Genomic DNA, 23006 nt, shown 5'->3' with positions numbered 1-23006 from the left:
CAGCACGACGAAAGTGTCGGAATCGTTACCCTCGCGGAAAATTCCCCGATGATGAGATGATCTCGCAGGACGTTTCGTCGCGCGATTTCCGACATTGTTCGCCGTGCTTCGCCGGCGCGGAAAGTTGTCGCGAGCGAGCGTGTCGCGTATCCTTCGCGAATATTTGTGCGGCTCTTCGGCGGAAAAAGCAGCGATAGCGCGACTCGTGCAATTTATTTCGCGCTCACTTTGTGTCGGGACCGCGAATTCGACTTCGCGAAAAGCCGAAAGCTCGCACACGCGCGAGCGAGCGCGGCACCAATTTTCCGCGTCTTCAATCGCGCGCCCTGCCAGCAGCCGGTGCAGTCGTTCTCGCCGACTACGACGACGTGACGTCGTGGACGCCGGCATATTTTCAATAAACAATGCGCGCCCGACCTAAAAATGCCGAAACGTCTCGTCGATTGGGAACAACGCGCCGCTCGACTACGATCGACTCGAATTCATCGTTTATTCGCCGCGGTCCCGCTCGGCTTATAATTTCCGCGCGCATTTCCGCGAGTCGCCGCGAATTAATATTAAGCGTGTTCTCGTTTTCTTTTCTCTCACCCTCTCCCTCTCTCCTTTTCTTTCTGTTTTTTCTATTTTCCTTTCTTTTCTCCATTTTCCTCTTCCTCCTACATTTCCTGTTTTTCTTTCTTTCTCCTCAAAGACGCAAATTACACTTGTTTCATTTTAAATGCAGAGAACGTAGGGACGACACGTTTGCGAAACCTTCGTTTCATTTACTTATTCGGTACATACGAAATATTTCGGAGGCAGAAATATGTGCTCGAAAAAAAGAATGCTAATATAATTTTGATCGACATTTTCTCTACAAGATAGAATAATCTCCATCACGCGCACAAAGGATGCGAGAGAGGGAATTAAATTCTCTCGTCACTTGCTCCTGATTCACTATTTTCGCGGTAAATACAACGAACGAACGAACGAAGGGATAAACGAACGAACGAACGAACGAACGAACGGACGAACGAACGGACGAACGAACGAACGAACGAACGAACGAACGAACGAACGAACGGACGAACGAACGAACGAACGAACGAACGAACGAACGAACGAACGAACGAACGAACGAACGAACGAACGAACGAACGAACGAATAAACGAACGAACGAACGAACGAACGAATAAACGAACGAACGAACGAACGAACGAACGAACGAATGGATGAACGAACGAACGAATGAATGATCGTCCAAGCGTGGAAAAACCGAGACGCGGCGGCGGCGGCGGCAGCGATGAAGGCGGCGGCGAGTGAACGCCGTCAGGAGAGTTCGAAACTTTTTTTTACGAGCATCATGGACGCCGGCCAATCAGTGAGGTGACAATGATTTAGGTTTGCGCGTTCTGGATTGTAGTCCGGCAAACACGACTACGCACGTGCGTGTGCGATCTGACCATGTGTGAGAATCTCATGAAACATTCATGCCGATACCGCTCCGTGACACCGCTTAACCCTCGCTCTCAAAACGCGGTGGACGAAACGGACCACGTTGCATGTGCGTGGATATGTATGTGTATGTGTGTGTGTATTTTTTTCTATACGGCGGCCAGTAAGGTACGTATCACGTGGCTGACTTTATCGTTGAAGAGAAATACCGTTTAAAGTGCCGGAAATAAAGACCCATATAAGACGTACCTTTTCGGTCACGTCGTGAGTTGACTTCGAACGCGGGATTATTTTTGTAAGTACTTGTTTGTGGGTTCACGTAGATATTGACAGGTCTTCGAGGCACACGCGACATGTTTCTGTCTCTTGGAAAAAACAAGGTCAATGTCTATCTTTCTGATCCTCAGCTACAGCTGGCTCAGGATCTACTGATATTCCATCAAAATGACAAGCACATGTATCATGTTACCTCTGCATAGACCAGTTAATATTTTACGAACGAAATTTATGATCGAGCTGCGCGAATTTATAGATATCCCGCAAATCTTGAGATCTTTGTAAAATTGAAAACTGGGAGGAACGGACATGTGGCTCCTTTTCCCTCACGGTAGATTAACAGAGATTAACTTTCAATCCAACAGGCTCCACAACGACATAGGGATGTTGTAACTGCAAAGTTCGCTGCCCGATTTATTGTCAAAGGACGACATTAATAATTCATCGAGTGATTTTTCGTCGCAGACTAAGGGGTGCGGGGTGTAATTTTCTGTTCATAACTTAACTACTACGTGATGAAGGTAGCCAGCTGTGGCGAAGTTATTAATCCTGCTAACAGGAAGCGAAGTGTACTTTGTACGCTCGCTTTGCCTGCCACCCCCGTGTTTAACTTCCCGTTCAAAAGCTCCAAAACCATAACACGGCGATATGTAGCGTCACAGTTTGAAAGCCCCTTCGAACTTTCGTTTTCCTGCGGTGGAAGTTCGGTAAAAGCGGTATCGCTGATCACGAAATAATCAGGGAAGAAACTACTCAGAAATTTGCGGGAAAGATGTCGGCCGTCAGTCGTCACAGTCGAAGACTCAGACAACAATACGACTACTTTTTCTCTCTCAATTCACTCAACCATCGATGAATCGATGTATAATCGAGATGCGTCTTGTGTGTATAATATAAATTGCAGGAAAGAAAGGGGGAGTAGTGAAGGAGAGCAAAAGAAAAAGAGAGAGTGAGAGAATAGGTCAAGTTAATATTAAACATCTTTGACATTAATCGTAATTAAGTCGCACGTTCTAAACGACTCCGCAATCGCGTGTAAGCGATGTCGCTCGGCTGTTAAAATTAATTTTCACAAGAAACGATCGTCCGCAATTATGAAGAGAAAAAAAATGCCACGTCGATAATGGCTTAATCCCATTCGATCATGGCGTGCGTCCCACGGAGGGATATGCACCTCGGGAACTCAATACGGCGAGCGCGTGAGCTAGTACCTCTTCTTCCGACCTCTCTCTCTCTCTCTCTCTCTCTCTCTCTCTCTCTCTCTCTCTCTCTCTCTCTCTCTCTCTCTCTCTCTCTCTCTCTCTCTTTCTCTCTGTCCCTCCTGCTCCTTCATTTCCCTCGATCTCTGCCTCTTTTCCTCGCGGAAACGAGAAGACATCATAAATATGATAATCGGTGGTTTAGGAACGGCGTGTTTGGCATACCGATAAGTTTCCTACCCGCTGTCGTCTTGCCGATGCGAGCGAGATGAAACCTGCTCTGGGTTCGTTGCTGGCAAACATTTAAATTTGAGAACGGGTACGTGGTGCAATTAAGGGCTTTAGAGGGGATCCCCTGTCGCCTCTCTGCGGCTCTCCCTTTCCCCTCTTTCCGGGAAACGCGAGCGTGTGCAACGATGCAGCGAACCGTGGCAATAAAACTTGTCTCCTCTCTCTCTCTCTCTCTCTCTCTCTCTCTTCGCTTGGTAAAAGAGGCTCGCACGAAACACCATTTCCTCGCGCCTCTTTTTCGCGTGCGTTCGCATTGCGGCTCGCCGCGCAAAATTCTCCTCGCGACTTCGCGAAGACGCAATCCCAGCGTCCGTAAACAACGCGATTACCAGCGCGCACCAGGTTTCCCGTCTCGCCTCGCGATTTCGCTTCGCGGAGTCCTCGACGACTGTAATTGAGGATTTACATATTATTTTGGTTCCCTACACTCGTTCGCATTCATGACGCTCTTATTGAAATTCTTTACTTTGCGGACAGCGGACGCGCGACTTGAGTTCCGCGATAATTACTTTTCCCTTTGTTTTCATTTTCACCGCTTCGTTTCCTATTATTTGTAACTTTGGGGAACATCGGTTTCTCTTCGTAAGACCTACTATCTGGAAAGATGTATTTATCTCTTGGAAGATATATCTTCTAGATAAGAACGTTATGGTGAGACACATTCGAGATGTAACTAATCAATATTTTTTAATACATCGATATCGGAAGGATGTCTGAATAAAATTTAAGAAAAACTATTTCTTTCTTTTTTTTTTTGGAGAACACGGCGTTTATATATATGGCATATATGTCCGAAGTAAATATGAATTTGCAACATTTACAACGTCTCGCCCTAAAGAGAGAGAGAGAGAGAGAGAGAGAGAGAGAGAGAGAGAGAGAGAGAGAGAGAGAGGGGTCCTTCGATCACGAATCTGGTCCTCACGGACCTGAGTCAAACTCCGTCGTTGCCGGCGAGAATTAAGAAGATTTCATTAAAATTAATGAAACGCCGCGTCGCGACGTCACACACGCGAGGGGAAGCCGAGACCATAATTGGAGAGGTCTCGACTATGGCAGCTGCACAACCCTTTGTACAGTCCACCTACCCCCTTCAGCCGCTGCAGCCCTCGTTCAAGCATATCACCCTGTTTCTCTATGTCACCATCCCTGAACTTTCTCCCTCTCTCTCTCTCTCTCTCTCTCTTTCTTCTCTCTTTTTCTCTCTTCCGTACCGTTGTTATTATTTTTAGAAAAAATTACTTCCACGCTTATCGCGTTTATACTGTACGGATTGCGCACAAGGATGCGACGTCGACGCGATGTTTCAACGTGGAATCTCTGCCTACGAGGCGAACGCCGATACGCGCATCCTACGTATTGCTAAATGTAGCCGTATATTCCTCGCTACCCGACAATAACGGACGCTGCGTTCGCATTGACTGAAACTCGAAAATCGAATCAAAGCGCATTTGGCGCTATTGAGTATGTTTAAAATAATACGCGAAGCGCGCGCGCGCGTATTAACGCCCGTTTTGGCGATCAGTAAACTTGGAAACGGTCAAGTGGAACAAATATCGCACACCAAGCGCGTGGTAATTAATATTACATTAGGTAATAAATATTGGAATTAATCGAACATTCGAATCGTCTCCCCCGCGAGGTCTCCATCTTCCTTCGCTCTTGTCACTGATTCAAAGTTTCAGCGAGTCGTCGAAATCGAACGACATCAAAGGGTGTTTTTAGCAGGGCGGAAACGCGACACTATATGTGTTTACGACTTGCGCACGCACGAGAACATTATCGCTCGAGAAGGATCGCGGGATAATGCGTCAGCGTAACTATTAATTTCATTGGTTTATATCGTGTTTCGTACTCGCGTCCCCCTTCCCGCCGCGTCACGTGGCCGTCGCGCCGCGCCGGGGAGAAATTAAATTTTCCAGTAGTTTCCGTGCGTGCCGGCTGAGCCGGCCTCGACTAACTAACCGGTTTATTTCCCGCGATCGCGAGAAATAACAATTTTATTCCTGTCCTCGACAGTTTCCCGCTGTGCCGCGAGCATAAATAGCACGTTAACGCGCGCAAGGATGCTTGCCTTCGCGAAAAATCGCGTCGAAAAATTAGTCGCGCCTGAGCGTTGCGTCCGCGCCGCCGTGTTTACGCGAACATCGGGGATGAGGGTGTATCTTAGGCTCCCCTACTTTCCTCTGCGAACAGATTTGCGAATCATAATTCGGGGCGGATTTCTTTTACATTGCCTGTCGAAAGGTCGCGCGAGACGTACAATTTAGCGAAAGATGCAAGAATTGTAGAAACCAATCCGAAGTGAGTTTTCCAAGTAAATTCTCGTTAAGATGATCACCGTCTCGTCTCTCCCCTGCGCTCTTCACTCGGTTTCTTATCCGAAAAAGAAACTTCCATTTCTCTCCTTACGAGAGACCACCACCTTATGAGAATCGGTGTGACGCTAGCCGAGATTACTCAATGAAAAAATAACTTGTCTCTGTCGCTTTGCTATTTCGATTCCGAATGAAAGAGAGGCGCGCGCAGTGAGCACGGAAGCACTACTGAAACGGACCGGATCTGAAAACACGAGCACGAGCACGACAGCGTGTTTAGTAACGTACACGCCACGTGTATACGTGATATTGGCATTCAGGAAAGAGTTATTCTCAATAATGACGTTCGCGGATCCCTTCGCATGCGGTCCGAGACCTGACCCTTTAAGCCAGACGGGCTTTTCTATGGCCTCCACCTGCAGGGCTGGTATTGTGAGTCCTCCCCCTCTTTTCTCCCCCTCATGTTACCCCCTTCTCTCTCTCTCTCTCTCTCTCTCTCTCTCTCTCTCTCTTTTTCTCTGTCGCTGGCAAAAGAGTTTTTTGCACGCACCCACACGCTCGAACGATTACGCCTACACTCGGGCGAGTTTGCTCGCTCGATACACGTGTGCATACATGAGCACGATATCCCATATCGTACTGCACAGAAACTCCCCACCGCGGGAGGGATGGAGAAAGGGACGGGGAGAGAGCGGGAGAGGGAGAGAGAGAGAGAGAGAGAGAGAGAGAGAGAGAGAGAGAGAGAAGAGAGAGCTTTGAAAGCTCTCGCGCCTCTCGCCCAGACTGTCATTTCGATCCTGACTGAAAGAGTACCAGCGGTTCTCAGCCGGAAAAACCCAGCGTGAAAGGTGGAAAAAGCCTCGCCGGGAATTCGATGATTGACAGCGCGCGGCTGGCGTGGATAACGAGCGGCGGCGCTTTATGGGAAGTGTACATTGCGAAATGATTTTCTCGACGGACGATGGCGTACTGGGTGGCCGGTAATTGGATATACCGCTGGTAAAAGAAAGTCGCGCGCTAAGTATGAGATATTTTTACACGCGGACGCGTATATCGTTGTTATATTCTTTATAATAGAATTATGCAGCGTAAGATTGGTGCTTAAAATTAGTGAATTCGCACGAAAGTATCGCCGCGAACGTTGATAGTTGAGACATGATTTACGAATATCTGGTCTCTCTCTCTCTCCCTCTCTCTCTTTCTTTCGCTAATTTGTACGGTCCTTCCAACTGGTGACGAATTATCGTCTAATCAATAATCGTAGCTATAAGTGGAAATTTAAAACGCAAATAATATTATTTCCGTCGACGACCATTTTTGTCTCCCAAGCGAACAGAATTTTTCTTTCAGAGAAGACTTCATACAAATTTTTCAAGACTTTCCAAGTTTAGCTGAAGTGCAAGAAGAAATGGTATGAAAATTAAATCAACGCGTTAATCAGGTCGAAATTATTAAGCATTTCCGTTCGCCTCGTTTTCTGCGACTCGGTTACGGCAAAATCGCGCTTAGAAGAGAAGAAAACGGGAACGGACGTATACGCGAGCGCGATTTCCGGCAGGGCGAGTCTTCTTGATGAGCACCCGGTATACGCGACGTGTGTATGCAGCGAGTGGGCCCGTTGTAACGCTTCAGCTGGTCCCTCTGCCCTCTCGCGTCCCTTTCTCGCCTCCCTCTGTGCCTCCGTGGAGAGCCGAGGGAGAAGCGGAAGAGAGGGTGTGCAGACACCACCCCACCTGCCTCCTCGTCTCGCTCTCCCCCTTTCGCCGCCCGCCCGCCTACGCCATGATCAATATTACGTCCCAGAGCTACGGCATCCAAACCGACCTCGAGACGACGGTCTTCTTCTTCCTGCTCGAAGCATCCGCAAGCGGCGTGGCGCGCGACGGCGGCGGCGGCGGCGGCGGCGGCGGCGCAACTTCCGTCCCGAAACTTTTCCAGCACGCGAAACCGGAAACCGAGAGCGAGAAATTAGAAGCTGAAGAGGCGAGCGCCGACCGTCTGGATCGCGCGCGAGGGAGTCTCGCTACGAAGTTTCCGCGAAATCTCCCTCCTCCTCGTCTTCCCCTCCTCCTCCCAATCTCTCCTGCCGGGCCCCCTCCTTCTTGCTCCGCGCCGGAAGGGGTCGGAATGGAGTCGATAATAGTCCCGGTAATTGCGTTGCTCGCTTGGGCATTCCCTGTCATACGAAATCGCCGAGATTGATTTCGCGGGCTCGATAAGTACCGCGGTCAAGTCTAGTCCCGAAGCGCGTCTTTCGGTTCCTCTCAGCGAGGAGTGGACGGGGGAGGGGGCGATGCGAACGATCCTTCCGCGACAGATGTTTTTTTACTCTGACGTCGTTGCGCTATAAAAATTGTTTCCGCAAGTCCGCGAGAGGCTCTCGTCGAATTGATAAACTCGCGGAATCGCCAGGAACAAGAGGATTTCGTGGCGAGATAGGAAGGCTCTCTTCCTTTTTTTTTTTTTTGATTAGAATTCTGATAACAGTTTTTCATTTCTCGAACGAAAATAGCGACTGTACCTCGTGTTAGCCTTCGTTTTCTTTTCGATACCGTGTATCAATTTCATCGTATCGACGAGGTAATTTTACCTCTCGTATTAATACTGTCGTCGATTATAACACGAAAATCCCGCCGGGCGTAGATATATAGGGTCTTCGTGGTCTGACTAGTCCGACCGCGGCAGATCGCTTTGCATAAATCCGCGCGCGTCACACCGAGACCGAGGCCGCCGCCGCCGCATCAGTTTGATCCTCCTGGAATCTTCTCTCGGAAGTGCCGCGTGGGCGACGCAGACGACTTGTCCGCGACGGGCAGCCCCGCTTCGACCGACTTCGGTCCGATCGGACCGGGGATTGAGAACCACTAGGATCACCATCAGGGATTCCTGTTCGCCTCGCCTCCCTGCTCGCGGCTGGGATACATCCGTATTTGTACAAGTAGTAATATGCTGGTCTGATCGGCCAGAGAGGCACTGCTGGAGCGGCATTATTTCACATAACACCCCCGCGGTAACCTTCTGGTCGGACTGTACGCGGCTAGGTCAGGGACTGTACGTCTGCCTCTCCAATCTGCAAGCTATTGTGACACTCCTCCGCTCTCCTCTCCGCTTCTCGCTGCTTCTCTCGCTCTCTTTCTCCCTCTCATTCTCGCTCGTCGCTATCGTTCTAGTCGTCGTCGTCGTCGTAGTCGTAGTCGTCTCCTCGGCCTTCTTCCTGCCTCTTTTCCCTCTTCCTTCTGTTCCAGCCACTTCTTCGCCATCCCCTCGCGCCGACTCTTCCGTCGTCGCTCCTCTTCCCTCTTCCCTCTCGTCGCTCGTCGCTCGATGTCCTTGCGGCGCGAGGGACCATCCTTCGGGACCAGACGGCGCGGTCCCGCTTGTTCGTCCTCCCTCCGCGCGCGCGCGCGCGCGTCACGCACGACGTCAACGTGAAAATCATTTGCACCCTACCCGCTATTCCCGCACGTAGACGCGAAGGAGAGTTCGAAAACAATGCCGCGGCAGCAGGAAGGGAGAGGACGATGCGCTCGGCAACGATCGCGAGTATCGTTACGACTGCGGTCGTTGATATCGCATTTGCATGATTGCGCTCTGACCATTCGCGAGGTCAACGACGCGCGAGTGAACATGTTGTGTCGCGGCGAAGATTTCACCGGCCATTTGCACCACCATGGCTTTCGCCTACTCCTAACGCACACCTAACACACACACACGCGCGCGCGCGCACATAAACTCGTAAATGTAAAAATGCACTAGTATTTATAGAGGGTTTGCGGAATAAGGCAATTACATTCGGAATGGAAAAATAAAAATGTTGTTCCATTCTGTAGTTTGGTAAATAGAACGCAGCATTGCAATCCTATGTTGACGTTAAATTTCGCAGGCGCAGACTTTTTGCCACCGCACGGCGAGTGGAGCGAATAGATTCCACTGTGTTTCCCCGAGTCACTTAGAGAGCACGCTTTCCCGGCTCCGCTCCTCAAGCGTTCCATTGTCACGTCGTGTCGCGGCGACATCCTCCGGGGACTAGGCGACATCGAGAACAATCCGACGTTGTTATTTTAGACGCGATAAAACGGCCATTCAAACGTCGTGGGAATATTAAACGTCGGCCTCGGATTGTGCGGATCGTAATGTCAAGAATTATTCCGCGGGAAATCGGCCGTCGCGCGACTCCTGCGTCCTCGCCCGGACATTTTACAAATCGCGCGGAAGAATCGCTCGCCAGCCTTCATCTCGTAGAAATAGTTGGGATGTTGCGATAAGCGTTGCGCGCGCGATTTACGGCCGCGCGGAATTCCATCGTGTGCGCGCGCGTGGGGAGAAGCGCAATAATTCTCTCGATTGGATAATTCGTCGTTATCCATTTTCGCGATATCCGTTTTGCAATGTCGAATTTTCGTGAAATTTACTCGCGATTACGCGAGCCGCGCCGCCGGTTAGCCAATTTCGCGATATAATCTGCAAAATCTGTGCAATCTCGCTCGCGCTCCGCGCCGAGTTTCTCCTCTTCTCTCCCGCGGATCGCGGTAACTTAATGAAGTCCTTATTAACCGCGAGCTTAATGCCGCCCGGAGACGAGAGAGGGCCCTCAAGATGTCTGGAACGGCAGGAATCGATCGATATCCGCGGCATTCGGGATTCTTTCGCTTTCGCGAGAGCTTTGCGCGAGAGCGTGGCGCGAGCGTGTTTTCCATCGGGGAAAACATATTTTCCGCGGTCATTTATACGCGAAAAGTGTTCGCCCGCCTATCCAGATTTCATACCGGGCACGTTCGCGTCGCTAATATATCGAGATTTATTTACCTGGAAACCAAAAATCGCACACGAAATATATACGATACTTGCGTGCGACAAGTTTAAAAACGTCACGGCCGATCGGATTATGAATCCAGCTGCGGATTCGATCCAGCAGCGGATTTGCATAAAATTGTTTTACAAAGCGCGCGAGCGGCGAACGTTCCGAAACAGTTTGAAGAAAGGCGATTTCCTCGCGAATATTATTTACGGCAATTTCTCGATCGCATAACGCTGACAGTCGTACAACTGAATTTTCCGCCGCGTCTCGAGAGAACCAAGTCCGTTTTGTCATTCTGCGTCCACCATTCATACACGTAAGAAGTCGCCGCTCGTATTTTCGAGTGCACGCGAGAGTAATTGCAGAAAAATCTTTCATGAGAGAGCTTCTTTCTGACTGCGCTATTTCCTAATTACACCAGACTGACGTCAGCAAAATGAAAGACGCATCAACGCGGTTAGGTTAGATTAACGAACGAGAGATTACTACTGCCAATGAAATTGCGCGGACAGGTGCTCGCGTCAGAGGCGCGCGCAGCCGTTCTTTCGTATTTAGAAAAGAGGATCCCGCGGTTGGAACCTGTAAATACGATCCACATACTTTCCGATCACTTACGGGCAAGACGGAACTTAGTTTCTCGCGCGGAACTTGCTCGTGCCGGGCCGCGGAGTAGATTTTCCGCCCTTTCTCGAAAGCGACCCACGGAACTGATTTATCGGTCGCCTCCTGATGGAGGAGAGCCATGGCGCTTTTACTTAGATAGCGGCGGTAGCTCGCGAAATCGGATATATATATATATATATATAGAGAGAGAGAGAGAGAGAGAGAGAGAGAGAGAGGTCGCGCGCGTACTCTATATACCGCCGCACTCGAGAAAATGTCTGTCGCGAGAGGTAGAAGCAGATATCGGCGGGTTTTCCGTCACATAAATCCACTTTGGGGCTGGACGTAGCCGGCGTGTTGCGCTCGCGCGACGACCGGCGAAACGCGAGCGACGATCGCGCGCACGACGCGCGGCTAGAAAGAGGCAGGAAGAACGTCACACGCCGGGCTATATAATGCATAAGTGACGGCAGCGGCGCGTTGTGGGAATCATATCTCGAATTATGAATAAAATAGCAGCCGTCTCCGATGTACACGAGAGAGGCGAATATCGACCGTGCCGAATGCCGCCGCCACCGCCGCCACCGCCACCGCCGCCGCCGCCGTGACGTACGTGGAGAATCGCGCCGCGCTGTGTAAGCGTGTACGTGCACACGTGGGCGTGTATGCAACCGTTGATTAATCCCGCAATTGCATCTCGGCTCGGACGATCGAAGTTGTCGAAGTTCCATGCGGCATGCCGGATTTCGATGAACGTGGAAACATGCGCGGAGCGGCGCGGCGCGGCGCGGGGGAGTAGCGGAAGGTTGTTGCGCGAGCGATGCACTCGCCGGCGAATCAAACTTCACTCGTTCCGCCGCGGATCCGTAGAATTTGCATTTGCACCGTCGATGAAGGGCCCGGAACGAAAGAGTACCGCGCCGCGCCGGCGAGATCTGCTGATCCTTCTAACTGCGATTGTTCCCGTCAATCTGGCCTTTCGCCTTGGCCGGCTAACGACGGCGAATTCGCGCCACGTTCGCGCGTCTTCTTTCACGTCGGGGACTTGACACTTGTCGCATTCATCGGGAATTCATATGCATTGTAATACGTGATACACACGTGGGCACTTGTATGATCGCATGCTCGTTAGGTTAAGCGTATCCGATCGGAAGCGCCCCCCCCCTCCCCCCCACGAGAGGAATCTGGAGCATCACGTACGGCGCGCTCTGAAAAATTGTTTGTCTTGCATGCTTTTTTAAGAAACAATACGGCACGCGTGTGCATCCCTTCAATTTCGCGACAGTCACGTAAGACTGTTATTCTCGGCGACAGTCACGTAAGACTGTTATTCTCGGCGATTCTCGGTATCCTCGCCGGGGTTCATTCGACGATGCTGCTCGACAAAATGACAAACATTGCAAACGTATCGCCGGCGCGCGTAAGAATGATGTATGCCCTGGTGAAGCGAGACGCGCGCGGTCCACGTGTCAGTGGAACGTGCGTCTGAATTATCGAAGTATCGGATCACCGGCTGTTCCGCGACGTGCCGCGAATTCGAAAGCGCGGATTTCGAGGCCGTCCATCGTAGATGAGATAATTGCGAGAGCCGGCTCCGCGTCGATCGGCCGGATGCGACGCGGACGTCATAGGACGAACGTAATTTCCCGTTTTAGTATTTTCCTATTAGCGCGCGCACGTTACGCCCGCGGCATTAAGCTCACGTGAACGGTGACCCGATGTCTGCAAGCGGCCGATTGCTTCCCTATCGGCCGCTTTAACACCCCGATAACGCTCACCCCGATGTACGCAGAAACCCGCTAGTGCTTGTAATTGTCCTGAGGAAAGCGCGCGCGCACTCGAGCGGTCGAGGTTGTCCGAAGGAGGCTACTGCGAGCAGAACGGGCTGAAATACGTTCTATCTAACTGAAATAACTTCTTTTCATCTCGGAGATGAGTATGCGCTTCGCAAGTTCTTCTGTATTGAATCAAAAGTAGGTGATTTTGTTCGAGGCTATCTTCGGACAAAAAGACCGAAAGACGTTCGCGCTGTCGCTGATTTCGCGAAAATGTCACGGAGAGCGTCAAAATACAAGGAGCTCTCTCTCTCTCTCTCTCTCTCTCTCTCTCTCTCGCGGAAGGCGCGAGTCGTTGAGCTAAACGGCAAGTCGTCGGAATCGATTTAGTATCGATTAGCTGAAGATTAGACGACGAGAGAAAATTTCTCACGAGTTCAGGATTCCTCTCTCGGATCATTCGTTATTTTATCCCCCCCCCTCTCCCCCCCCCCGTACAACGGCTCTTTCGTTCGATAATCTTACGAGAAATCGCCGAAGCTCCGGGGCTAGCGCGGCGACTAAATAGCAGCAAGCGGTGGCTCGCGCGAGAGAGACGGCCTTGCTGTTATCGATAGTTTTTGATCTCCATAAACCCGGCACACGTCGTCGTTGTCACGGCAGGATGCTGCCGACGCGGGCGGAATGTCAGCGCGAGAGAGGCACTCTAGCGAGCTTAATTGATGTAGACTCGTTGCTAATTAGTTTACATTACACTCTCCGTATCCTCCAGGTCCTGCCAAGTCGCTCTCCAGCTTTCCTGTGCTTTCCCCGATATTGCGAGGGGCTCTTTAATCGAGTCGAGCTCCGTCACGCTGCAACTACAGGTGCGCGCGCAACCGTGTGTGCACACACGTGTCGAGCGTGTCGCAACCCGCCGCTCGGCCACGCGTGCTCGAAAGTGCTCTGACGCACTTTCGACGGCCATCCCCAGCTGCGAGTGTGCGTCAGAGTGCGTGGCTTCGTCGGATCGGTGACATTTGCGCGAACACGGCATCAACCGGCGGGTCGCGTCGCGAAGCGTCTCCCAATCGCCCTGAGAACAAATCAACGCGCGATATAAAACGCGCGCGCGCGGAATGAATATCTGTCCGCTAATAAACGCTTGAAATAACGCGAGGCCGACGCCTCGCTGTCGCGTGCCGTCGGTCGGTAACGACGAGATTGGACGTTGTAATAACGTAGACACACGCGAGCGCGCGCTAATTACGCGGCGAAGCGCGCGGAGAAAGATTTACATTAAGCCGCTCGTAATAACGATCGTCGCTGTGTTTACACTCTTTTTTGCGCTCGCGTTCACAGAGCCGAGAATTAAAGTGCGATGAGCTTTTATTTCGTGCCCGCCTCACCCCCCTCCACCCCCCTGCGCTGCCACGCTCCGCAGGGTTTAATAACAAAATAATAAACGTGACGTTTGCATTAAATATCAATAATCCTGCCTCGCTCTTTCTCCACAGTCCACCGCTGAGCCTTCATTTTTCGCGAGCCCGTTAACGCGCCATTTGCATGTTAAAGTAACCCGCCGGCGCGCGGGTATCTAAATTATCCGATCAAACGCGGAGATTTAATGAGACGCGATTGGCGAGCGCGGAGAGCACTTTTATGAATTATTATGTAACAAATGGCGCGTACGCGCGCGCGCGCGCGTAACAGGAACGATCGCGATCGATCGTCGAGTCCTCGTCGCAGGAACGATTGCTAATTTTCTTTAAGGACAAAGGAATAACGCGAGTGGCAATTCTCCGGATGTAACGAGAAGACGCTTAAGAATACCGACGGAATCCGATTATGAGGAGCGAGAGAGAAAGAGACGATCCAAAGTGAAAAGAGTAAATAACGGTCGTGCTTCCTTTGAGAACTTAATTCTCGAATTAATCGTTTATTTTCGCGGGCCGGCTTTGCGCGGCGGAAGAGGGACAGAGAGAGAGAGAGAGAGAGAGAGAGAGAGAGAGAGAGAGAGAGAGAGAGAGAGAGAGAGCGCTCCGCGGAAAAACAATTGCTTCGTCCGCTTTACTTTAATTCACCTCGAGATGGCTTATCGATAAGCATGGTTTAAAGTAGCGCCTTTTATTAGTGGCCGCGAGACCGGAGAACGAACCGTTTCGAATTTGCATCTGTTGAACGGCAAATATCCGTGCGCTCGTGATCGCGGATCTTACTTCGCGGATAGGAAGATTGTATTTTTCGAAACTGATTGAGGGAGACGCCGCAAGTGGAGAAAGATCCGCAGACTCGCGTGTTCCAACGTGATTGATCTCGAGTTGCAGCGTTAGATAGACCAGGCAGGAAGATTCGACAACTAACCCGCAAAACAATCCGCACTCTTTCGATACGCGCACAAGCAGGGCTTATATTTCTGTTATATCGTACCGTAACAATGGTGATGAAATGGTGGGTACACGAAACGGATGAAATTGTAACTCAAACTCGGAGACACCGGACACACGCGCGCGTGTTTCATAGTTGGTATGTTTTTTTCACTTTAATCCTAGATTTCGATTTGAGTACTGAAATTCCATTCCGGACTGACACGCAGACGCACCTCGGAAGTTTAATTTGAAGCTTCAAATCGACTGCTGAATTTCGAGAGCTGCCTCAGATTTTCACGTAAAAGTCAAATTAGCATATTCATCAGACTTGGACTTTTAATTCACGTTTCGATACTGTTTTAAAAGCCGAAATTGGAGCTCCGTCGTAAAAGTCAGACTCTCCTCCTGTATTTGAACTTTATATTCCCTCTCGAGTCGCCGCGACTCGAAAAAGAGATTCTCTCTTTTTCTCCCCTTTCAATTCGTATAACACGATAGAAAAAAAAGACCCGCTCTCGTCTTTCTCTTCTCGGGCTTCTACCTCTCCGCGAGCCTTTCTTCATAATTGTCGGGAAGCTCGCCGGGTCGTGTCGTCTCTCGCGGAACATGCGACTTGCGAATGTATTCGTCCGACGCGTCATCGCCTATGCGTACTGTCGTATCCTCCGGATCCGGCGCATCCTCTTTTTCTCCGTCATCGCGCAAACGGACGTTCTCCGGATGTGTCGTCGCTTTAACCGTGAATTTTTCTTCTCGCGACGCGTCTGCGCGAAAAATGACGCGCGCGCGTACCTGCCGAAGCGGCGACGCAGCAATGACGCGGTGAGAAGCGGAACTTCCGCTTATGAAGTGGATTTCACGTTTATGAAATAGATTCATACAGACTCACATCGACAGACTCAGTCGAGACAGTTGGCCGAGTTACGTTGTCGCAACAGCTGATCCCGGACGTTATCCTAGCTAAATGTTCGCCCTCGCGAGGAACTTGCCTCGTATCGGAGGGACCATCGCGGATGCAAGGCGAGCGTTCTCACCTGTTGCAAGCTTCCTTGTTGATTCTAATCGGGCGCTCCTGATGGAAGTTCGCGAGCGCGACGTGTTCTTTTTCTCTTCCGCCCCAGTTAACGGCCGCGCTGCTTCCTCGCTATCAATAGGAGAAAAGTCACTCGGCTATGAATGATACGTTTTTGCGACTACGTCCGCGAAAACTTGCTCGGGGGCTGTTTTTCAGCGTAATCTTCTTAGTCAAGTTCATGGCCCGCAAGCAGCCCTGTTGACAACTTAACATTTACATTGTCCTTCGGTAAATACCGCGAGCGGTGTAACTCGATGATTCCTTTCTCGCGTAAGGAATCACCGAGGTTTCATCATCTCGACGTCTCAATTCGCCGAGAAGGAATGAGAAAAGAAACGCGCTCGAGAACGAGAAGATTCTCGAGTCGCCGCTCCGTCCAAGCTGGATGCGCGACTCGTTCCCGCGCGTCCTCACGACGACGATCCTGAGTCCTGGATCCGCCGTGCGCCTCCCCGCCGGCGACGCGCTTCGCGCGTCAATCCAATTCGAAATTCCACGGTCACTCGGAGCAGCCGGCTACCTCCCCGTAGCCAGGCGGCGCGATCTTGAGGAGAGCTCGCGCTCTCTTCTCTCGTCCCTTAGTCCCGCTTCCGGGATTGGCTATATCGGTAGCACAGCGCACATGACGAGGGCCGGATATGCGCGTCGGCGGGTGCGCGCGACGTGCGCGCGTATACGCGCCCGCGAGCAGTGTCGCGTCAGCCCCCGGCCCTGCTGCACCACGTACCATCATCCAGGTCCAGAACCTATACCTGCTCTCTCTTTCTCTTTTCTCTCTTTTTCTCTCTCTCTCTCTCTCTCTCTCTCTCTCTCTCTTTCTTTCTTTCTCTCTGTGTCTCTCTCTCTCTCTCTCTCTCTCTCTCTCTCTCTCTCTCTCTCTCTCTCTCTCTCGCTTTCTCTCTCTTCTCTTTTACCACCGATCGACCGACCGACCGACCGACCGACCGACCGACCGACCGACCTGACCCAATCGACCTATCCACCGACACCATAATCCGTGGTGAGCCGTCCGATCGCCACGTTGTCGAGTCTAAAGTCAATCAACCAGTGCTCCGCAGTCGTCGCAGTCGCAGTCGTCGTTGTCGTCGTTGACGTCGTCGTCGTCGTCGTCGTCGTCGTCGTGGTTAACGTCGTGATTCGGCCGTTCCGTTCACGCAGGGCTGATCTTCATCGGCAAGTCCTTTATGGTATTTTTATTCAGTGCGAGCTGGAATCTCGCACACACGATCGATCTCTCTCCGGTATCGTTCTCGTGTACCACCTGGATCGGCGGTGTTCTCCGACTGTTTACTCGCCCCATTTGCTTTGATATCGGGATCGTTTGTTGGCCCGTAAGAGGGATATGTGAGAGCACGAACGCAGCGTGTCTGTGCATGGTCGTTCGCGCAGAAAGATCAATGTTTGCCCGAGAAAAGGAGAGCGCTGACCCGAGTCGTACATGAACCTCGTCTCGGACACGTACGAACAGATTATCAATCCGTAGATCACGCGACCGACGTACATCGTACTAACTACCCCCCTCCGCGCGACGTCGACGTCGACGTCGAGATCGATCGATCGATCGATCGATCCTGATTCTTCCGGGGTCGATGAGATGGAAGAGTTAGCAGTCGGTCACGTGAGACACATAGGTCCGCATTCAAATGAGAGTCGAGCACGCGCGGACGTTCCGCGGCGGAAGGAACGTTGCGTTTCTTTTGTGTTACACGGGATATACAGGTTGTACAGGTTAGATGCGATACGCGAGAATCTGCAAATACGTCGTGAATTGCGTAGACGTGGAGCAGGTTCCATATGCGCAGAGTCTGCGTCTCTTGTTATGATCATAATAAATGGCGCACACTCGTATGTGTGTGCATAGGGTTGTGTGGTGACGCGCGTGTACTTGCTTGATGGTGGTGCACCACTATATATATATATATATATACACGCGACGCTGACACATTACCACGTGTGTATATGTGTGTGTATACTAGAGATGTACGAATCAAGAATTTTTATGTCGAATCGAATCGAATCGAATCTCATTTTTTAAATTCGAATTCGAATCGAATCTATGAAATTTCATTCGAATTCGAATCAAATCGAATCGAACCATTAAAAAATTTAACATGAATATCAAACGTGCAAATAATGATGGGAGATTTTAATTTGAAAGGGAATATTAATATTGTAATATTATCTTAAAATGAAATATATATTTAAATATTTATAGTAATTTATAATTAAGTTGTTAATTATTAGTTAGGTTAATTAGGGTAATTAAACATTATTAATTAATAATTAATTAAAAATAAGTTAAGGCTTCTAATATATACAGGCCCAGATGGCCCGTTTTATAACTGATACCCACAAACGCTAATATATTTGATTCGTATTCGAATCTTCGCGATTCGAGATTTTCGAATTATTCGGATTCGAATCATAGGGATTCGTATTCGAATCGAATCGAATTACATTAGATTCGATTCGATTCGATTCGAGTTCGAATAGTTGGCACATCTCTAGTGTGTGTATACTAGAGATGTGCGAATCAAGAATTTTTATGTCGAATCGAATCGAATGAAATGGAATCGAATCATTCAATCGAAAAGTTTAACATGACTATTAAACATGCAAATAATGCATGGAAGGTTTTAATATGAAAGGGAATATTGATATTGTAACATCATCCTAAAGTAAAATATATATTTAAATAATTAAAGTAATCTATAATTAAGTCATTAATTACATAAGTTAAGTTAAGTTACAAGTTAAGGGTTCAAACATGCAGACCCAGATGGCTCATTTCCCAGCTGCTGCACGCAAACGATAATGTATTTGATTCCTATTCGAATTATTCGAACTCGAATAGTTGACACATCTCTATCTAGTGTACACACATACATATCGGGAGAAAAGACAATTTCGCAATTAATTCCAGATCCTCTTTCTTCATTCTCGACTCTGATTGCTAGCGGTTCAAATATTAAAATCCGTCACTTATGTTAACACTGATCATCAATCTTGCTGGTAAAAGATAAATGATTTCGCATTTAATCGAAAGATACGTCCGTACGCGCGCTGACAAAATTTGTCGCACCACCTTACAATTTTGATCATCGGCATGATCGGTATGTCGATAAGCGACGCGATTTATTCATAGAGTCGTTAGCACAGGGTATCGAGATCATAAATATTTCTCACGGGGACTCCGGAGATGAATCTCCGGAGTTCTGAAAAGAAGAAGTGTCCTGAGGAATGCATAAGCCATTGAGGAGGAGTGAGGTTGATCGATCTGCGCTTAATTATTCACTTGTTTATTAGGCAAAATAAATAAACCTTGAAGTCCGCAGCTTCGATAAGCTCCTCGCGGGCGAGTATATTTATCGACGCGAATGATGTCTAGACTCAATTGAATTTGCCGTTTATCATTTTATTATTAATCAGGCTAAGGGAGAAGAGGATGGCGTTTATCATCGAACGGCAGTTTGACCTCGCGCGCGCATTTAGTGGCGCGCGCTCTTATGGCTCTCTCCTAATAAGAAGGTTTCACAGTTATTAGCTCTTCAAATGAAGTGGCTGCATCCATTAATAACCCGGCAACCAGCAGCTATCAAAGCGAACCATAAACCCAACTTTTAACTCCTACGCTGGGAATGATTGATAGTCGCGAGTGAGCGAAACCCGATAGAGCTCCTGGCGGAATGATTTACGCCGCTTTACCGAAATCCCGCGGCGCGTTCGTTGCATTCGCACCGAGACGACGATACGGTTGTTCCTCCGAAGGTCATCGCGCGTAAATCATCGTTTTGTGATAGCCAAACATGCACACGTGCACAGACACGTACACACCGGCATGCGCCTAGGACCGAGTGCGGCGGAGTAATAACTCGCTGCTGCTAAATCCGAACATTTATAAACCGCGTTCATCCTCTCGCCGCCGCCGCCGCCGCCGCCGCAACAATTTATGCATTATAACTGCCTAACTAAGTTATACGATTTAACTATCTAAGTTACGTCTCACACACCGAGAGAGAGAGAGAGAGAGAGAGAGAGAGAGAGAGAGAGAGAGAGAGAGAGAGAGAGAGAGAGAGAGAGAGAGAGAGAGAGAAAGAGAGGGAGAGAGAGTGAGGGGAGAAGAAGGAAAGGGAGAAGGAGAGAGAGGAGAGACGTGAAACAACGTGACGCGAGGCATCGCGGCGCGGCACGACGTGTCGCGAGGGCTTCGCGAAGCCGTTAACTGAAGTTGCGTTCCGTCATTATTAATACAAACTCGATCAACGCGCGAGAATCCCGGCCGGCTCTTTCTCTCGTCTCTCTCCAGCGAAGCTTTAGCGCGCGGCCGACGCTAAAGGGATTATCGTCACATCCCCCGGCGCGACTCGAAACTTATTTTTAACTCGCCCCTGAGAAGAGAGACTCGCCTCTCCGCGCGAGTACAAGCCGAACAGGACGCTTCGCTTCGTAATTGCGAGCAGCTTTGCCGAGCGCTGCACGCTGCGAGCGCCCGATGGCGCATTCTTAGCGGCGTGTTACGTAATTAGCCGCTTGTGCGCGACTGGCCCGAAATTAGCGAGGAGGAGTCCCGTGACGCCGCGGTCACTGACGACGATACGCGATACGCGGAACTTTTCGCGAAGCCACCACGTATCGCCGAGTACCGGCGACTGTCTCACGCGCTCGCAATCATTTTGTTTGCCGTTTGCGCTCGACGTGTAATTCGCGCTTTATGCGGCGCGCTTCGTCTTGAAGCTCTCGTACCTCGCCGATCGCGGAACGACGGCGACTTTGCCGTGAGTGAGAGGACAGCTCGCTCTCTCTCTCTCTCTCTCTCTCTCTCTCTCTCTCTCTCTCTCTCTCTCTTTCTCTCTCTCCTTCATTTCTTCGTCGTGCTTTGTCTCGAGGAGTCCGTTCCGGCAGCGAAACGCGGTATCGTCGCGCACAGACTATTATTACACGTGGACAACAAGTGCGACGAAGTATCGTCGCGGGCTCGAGGCGCGGATCCGTTAATAACTCGCAAGTCGACGAAAATAGACGCGGCGTTACAGGGGGGTAAATATGCGACGGAGAGTGCGGTGTACTTGGCCAGTTAGATCAGGTCACCGACTGCCGTCGCCGCCACCTTCGTCGTCGCCGTCGCCATCGTCGCCGTCGCCGTCGCCGTCGCCGCTTTCGCCGGACTTTCCCGTAACTGAAATACCTCGCGTATCTTAGCGTTTAACGTGTTCCGGCCGTTACCGTTTTATTAGAGATTCGTCGACCGGCGAAAACTCCCGTCTCTTCTATTCCGCAGCCGCCTTCGAGATACCGTCTTCCGCACAGGACGAATCAGCGAGATATACGCTACGGTGAAAGAATAACTGTTAATCCTGTCTCTTCCTCCAGGGGAGAGGACACACTTTCTCGGGCACACGTCGGGGTCGGTTAAACTCGTTGGGTTATATTTCCGATCGATCTCCCTCGATCGCGCGAAGCGACTTTCGCGAGCTGGGGAATCGGCTGACACACCGCGCCGTTCCGCATCGATCTCGCTCAAGTGTCTCTGCAACATCCTCCAGTCGGCCTCGGACTGTGCAGCTTCCCGATCTTTAGCCGCTCTCTCTCTCTCTCTCTCTCTCTCTCTCTCTCTCTCTCTCTCTCTCTCTCTCTCTCTCTCTCTCTCTCTCTCTCTCTCTCTCTCTCTCTCTCTCTCTCCTCTCTCTCTCTCTCTCCTCTCTCTCTCTCTCTCTCCTCTCTCTCTCTCTCTCTCTCTATGTCCCGCTGCGACTCGCTGAGTCGCAATTAAGGTTCTCCCTCGTATTCAACAGTTCCAAGCAACGTTGGTCCCCGCCTGCGCTACCGCCGCACACTACTCGCTTTGTCTTTAAAGCAAGATTCAGACCTGTGAGCTATGCAGAGAGAGGCTTTCACATTATCTTTGCCGCGGCGGCAGTTGACAGTGTGTGTCGAAACTTTTGTTCTAGTTACGCTAGTCCGGGGAAAGAGAGGAAGAGAGAGAGAGAGAGAGAGAGAGAGAGAGAGAGAGAGAGAGAGAGAGGGAGAGGGAGAGGGAAGGGAGGGAAAGGGAGGGCAGAGGGGGAGGGAATGAAAGAGTGAGAGAGACGCCAGGCGGACTGGATAGAGTTGGGACAGAAGGTGTCTGTCAGAGAGGTCTCTCAAAGAGGCGTCGTTACCACCGGGGGCGTATTTCCGCTATCTTCGTCCGCTTGTCCGTTCGCGGGGTAAAGAGTGGTCGAGGGACTGTGGCGAAGGGAGAGAGGAGGAATTAGAGGAGAGGGAGATAGAGAAAGAGAGAATATATGTACGTGCGCGCACATGCCGTCACACACACACACACATCCACACACGCATACATACACACACATGTATACGGCAAAATAACTGGTGTATTCCCGCGTGCTCGGAATTTCCGTGCTGCCCACAAAATGCGCTGATAAATATCTTATCAAAAGCTCTATGTCGTGTGCGCGCGAGTATATGTCTCGCGCGCGCATTAAAGATGAACGGAGAGACCTGGTTGTGTCTGCCTGCTGCTTGACGGAAACGGAGAGGACGAGAAAGAACAAGAGAGACAGAGCACAGAGGGGGATGGGGAGGGAGACGCAGTCGAGTGCATTGAGATTTCGCGAGATATTCTTCAATGCGACGCGAAAAAGGGAGAGAGAGGGAGAGAGAGAGAGAGAGAGAGGGGGAGAGAGAGAGAGAGAGAGAGAGAGAGAGAGAGAGAGAAAGGGAGATCCAGAGAGGAATAATCTCTCTCTCTCAGTCGCGAAGTCTATTAATTAATCCCGCGGCCTCCAGGTCGCATCAGCCTCCAGGTAGCGCGACGCGAATGTCGATGGACAATAACTCTCCCTGTGCATGTTTTACGTGCACGGGATCCTACAGTTTCGAGAGTAAGCCCGG

The 23006-nt window shown here is 50.4% G+C and overlaps 1 protein-coding gene across 5 annotated transcripts in view; it reads left to right on the top strand.

Moving 5' to 3' along the window:
* The window catches only part of mub (poly(rC)-binding protein mub), a 113848-nt gene that overhangs the window by 7905 nt on the left and 82937 nt on the right, over positions 1-23006 (top strand). For 3 of the 5 annotated variants that reach the window (XM_019843345.2, XM_019843344.2, XM_025306727.1), the window contains exon 1: positions 16739-16852. The exons of 1 other annotated variant lie outside the window; for it this stretch is intronic. In XM_019843345.2, the coding sequence (XP_019698904.2) occupies positions 16754-16852 (99 nt within the window). In that variant the 5' untranslated portion in view covers positions 16739-16753. Of the gene's footprint in view, positions 1-16738; positions 16853-23006 lie in introns of those variants that run through there. One more of the 5 variants, XM_025306748.1, reaches the window with a different exon arrangement.

The sequence above is a fragment of the Harpegnathos saltator genome, unplaced genomic scaffold, assembly GCF_003227715.2.
Source record: "Harpegnathos saltator strain DR-91 unplaced genomic scaffold, Hsal_v8.6 scaffold126, whole genome shotgun sequence".
NCBI classification, from domain to species: domain Eukaryota; kingdom Metazoa; phylum Arthropoda; class Insecta; order Hymenoptera; family Formicidae; genus Harpegnathos; species Harpegnathos saltator.
This window is presented reverse-complemented; position numbering and strand designations above follow the sequence as displayed.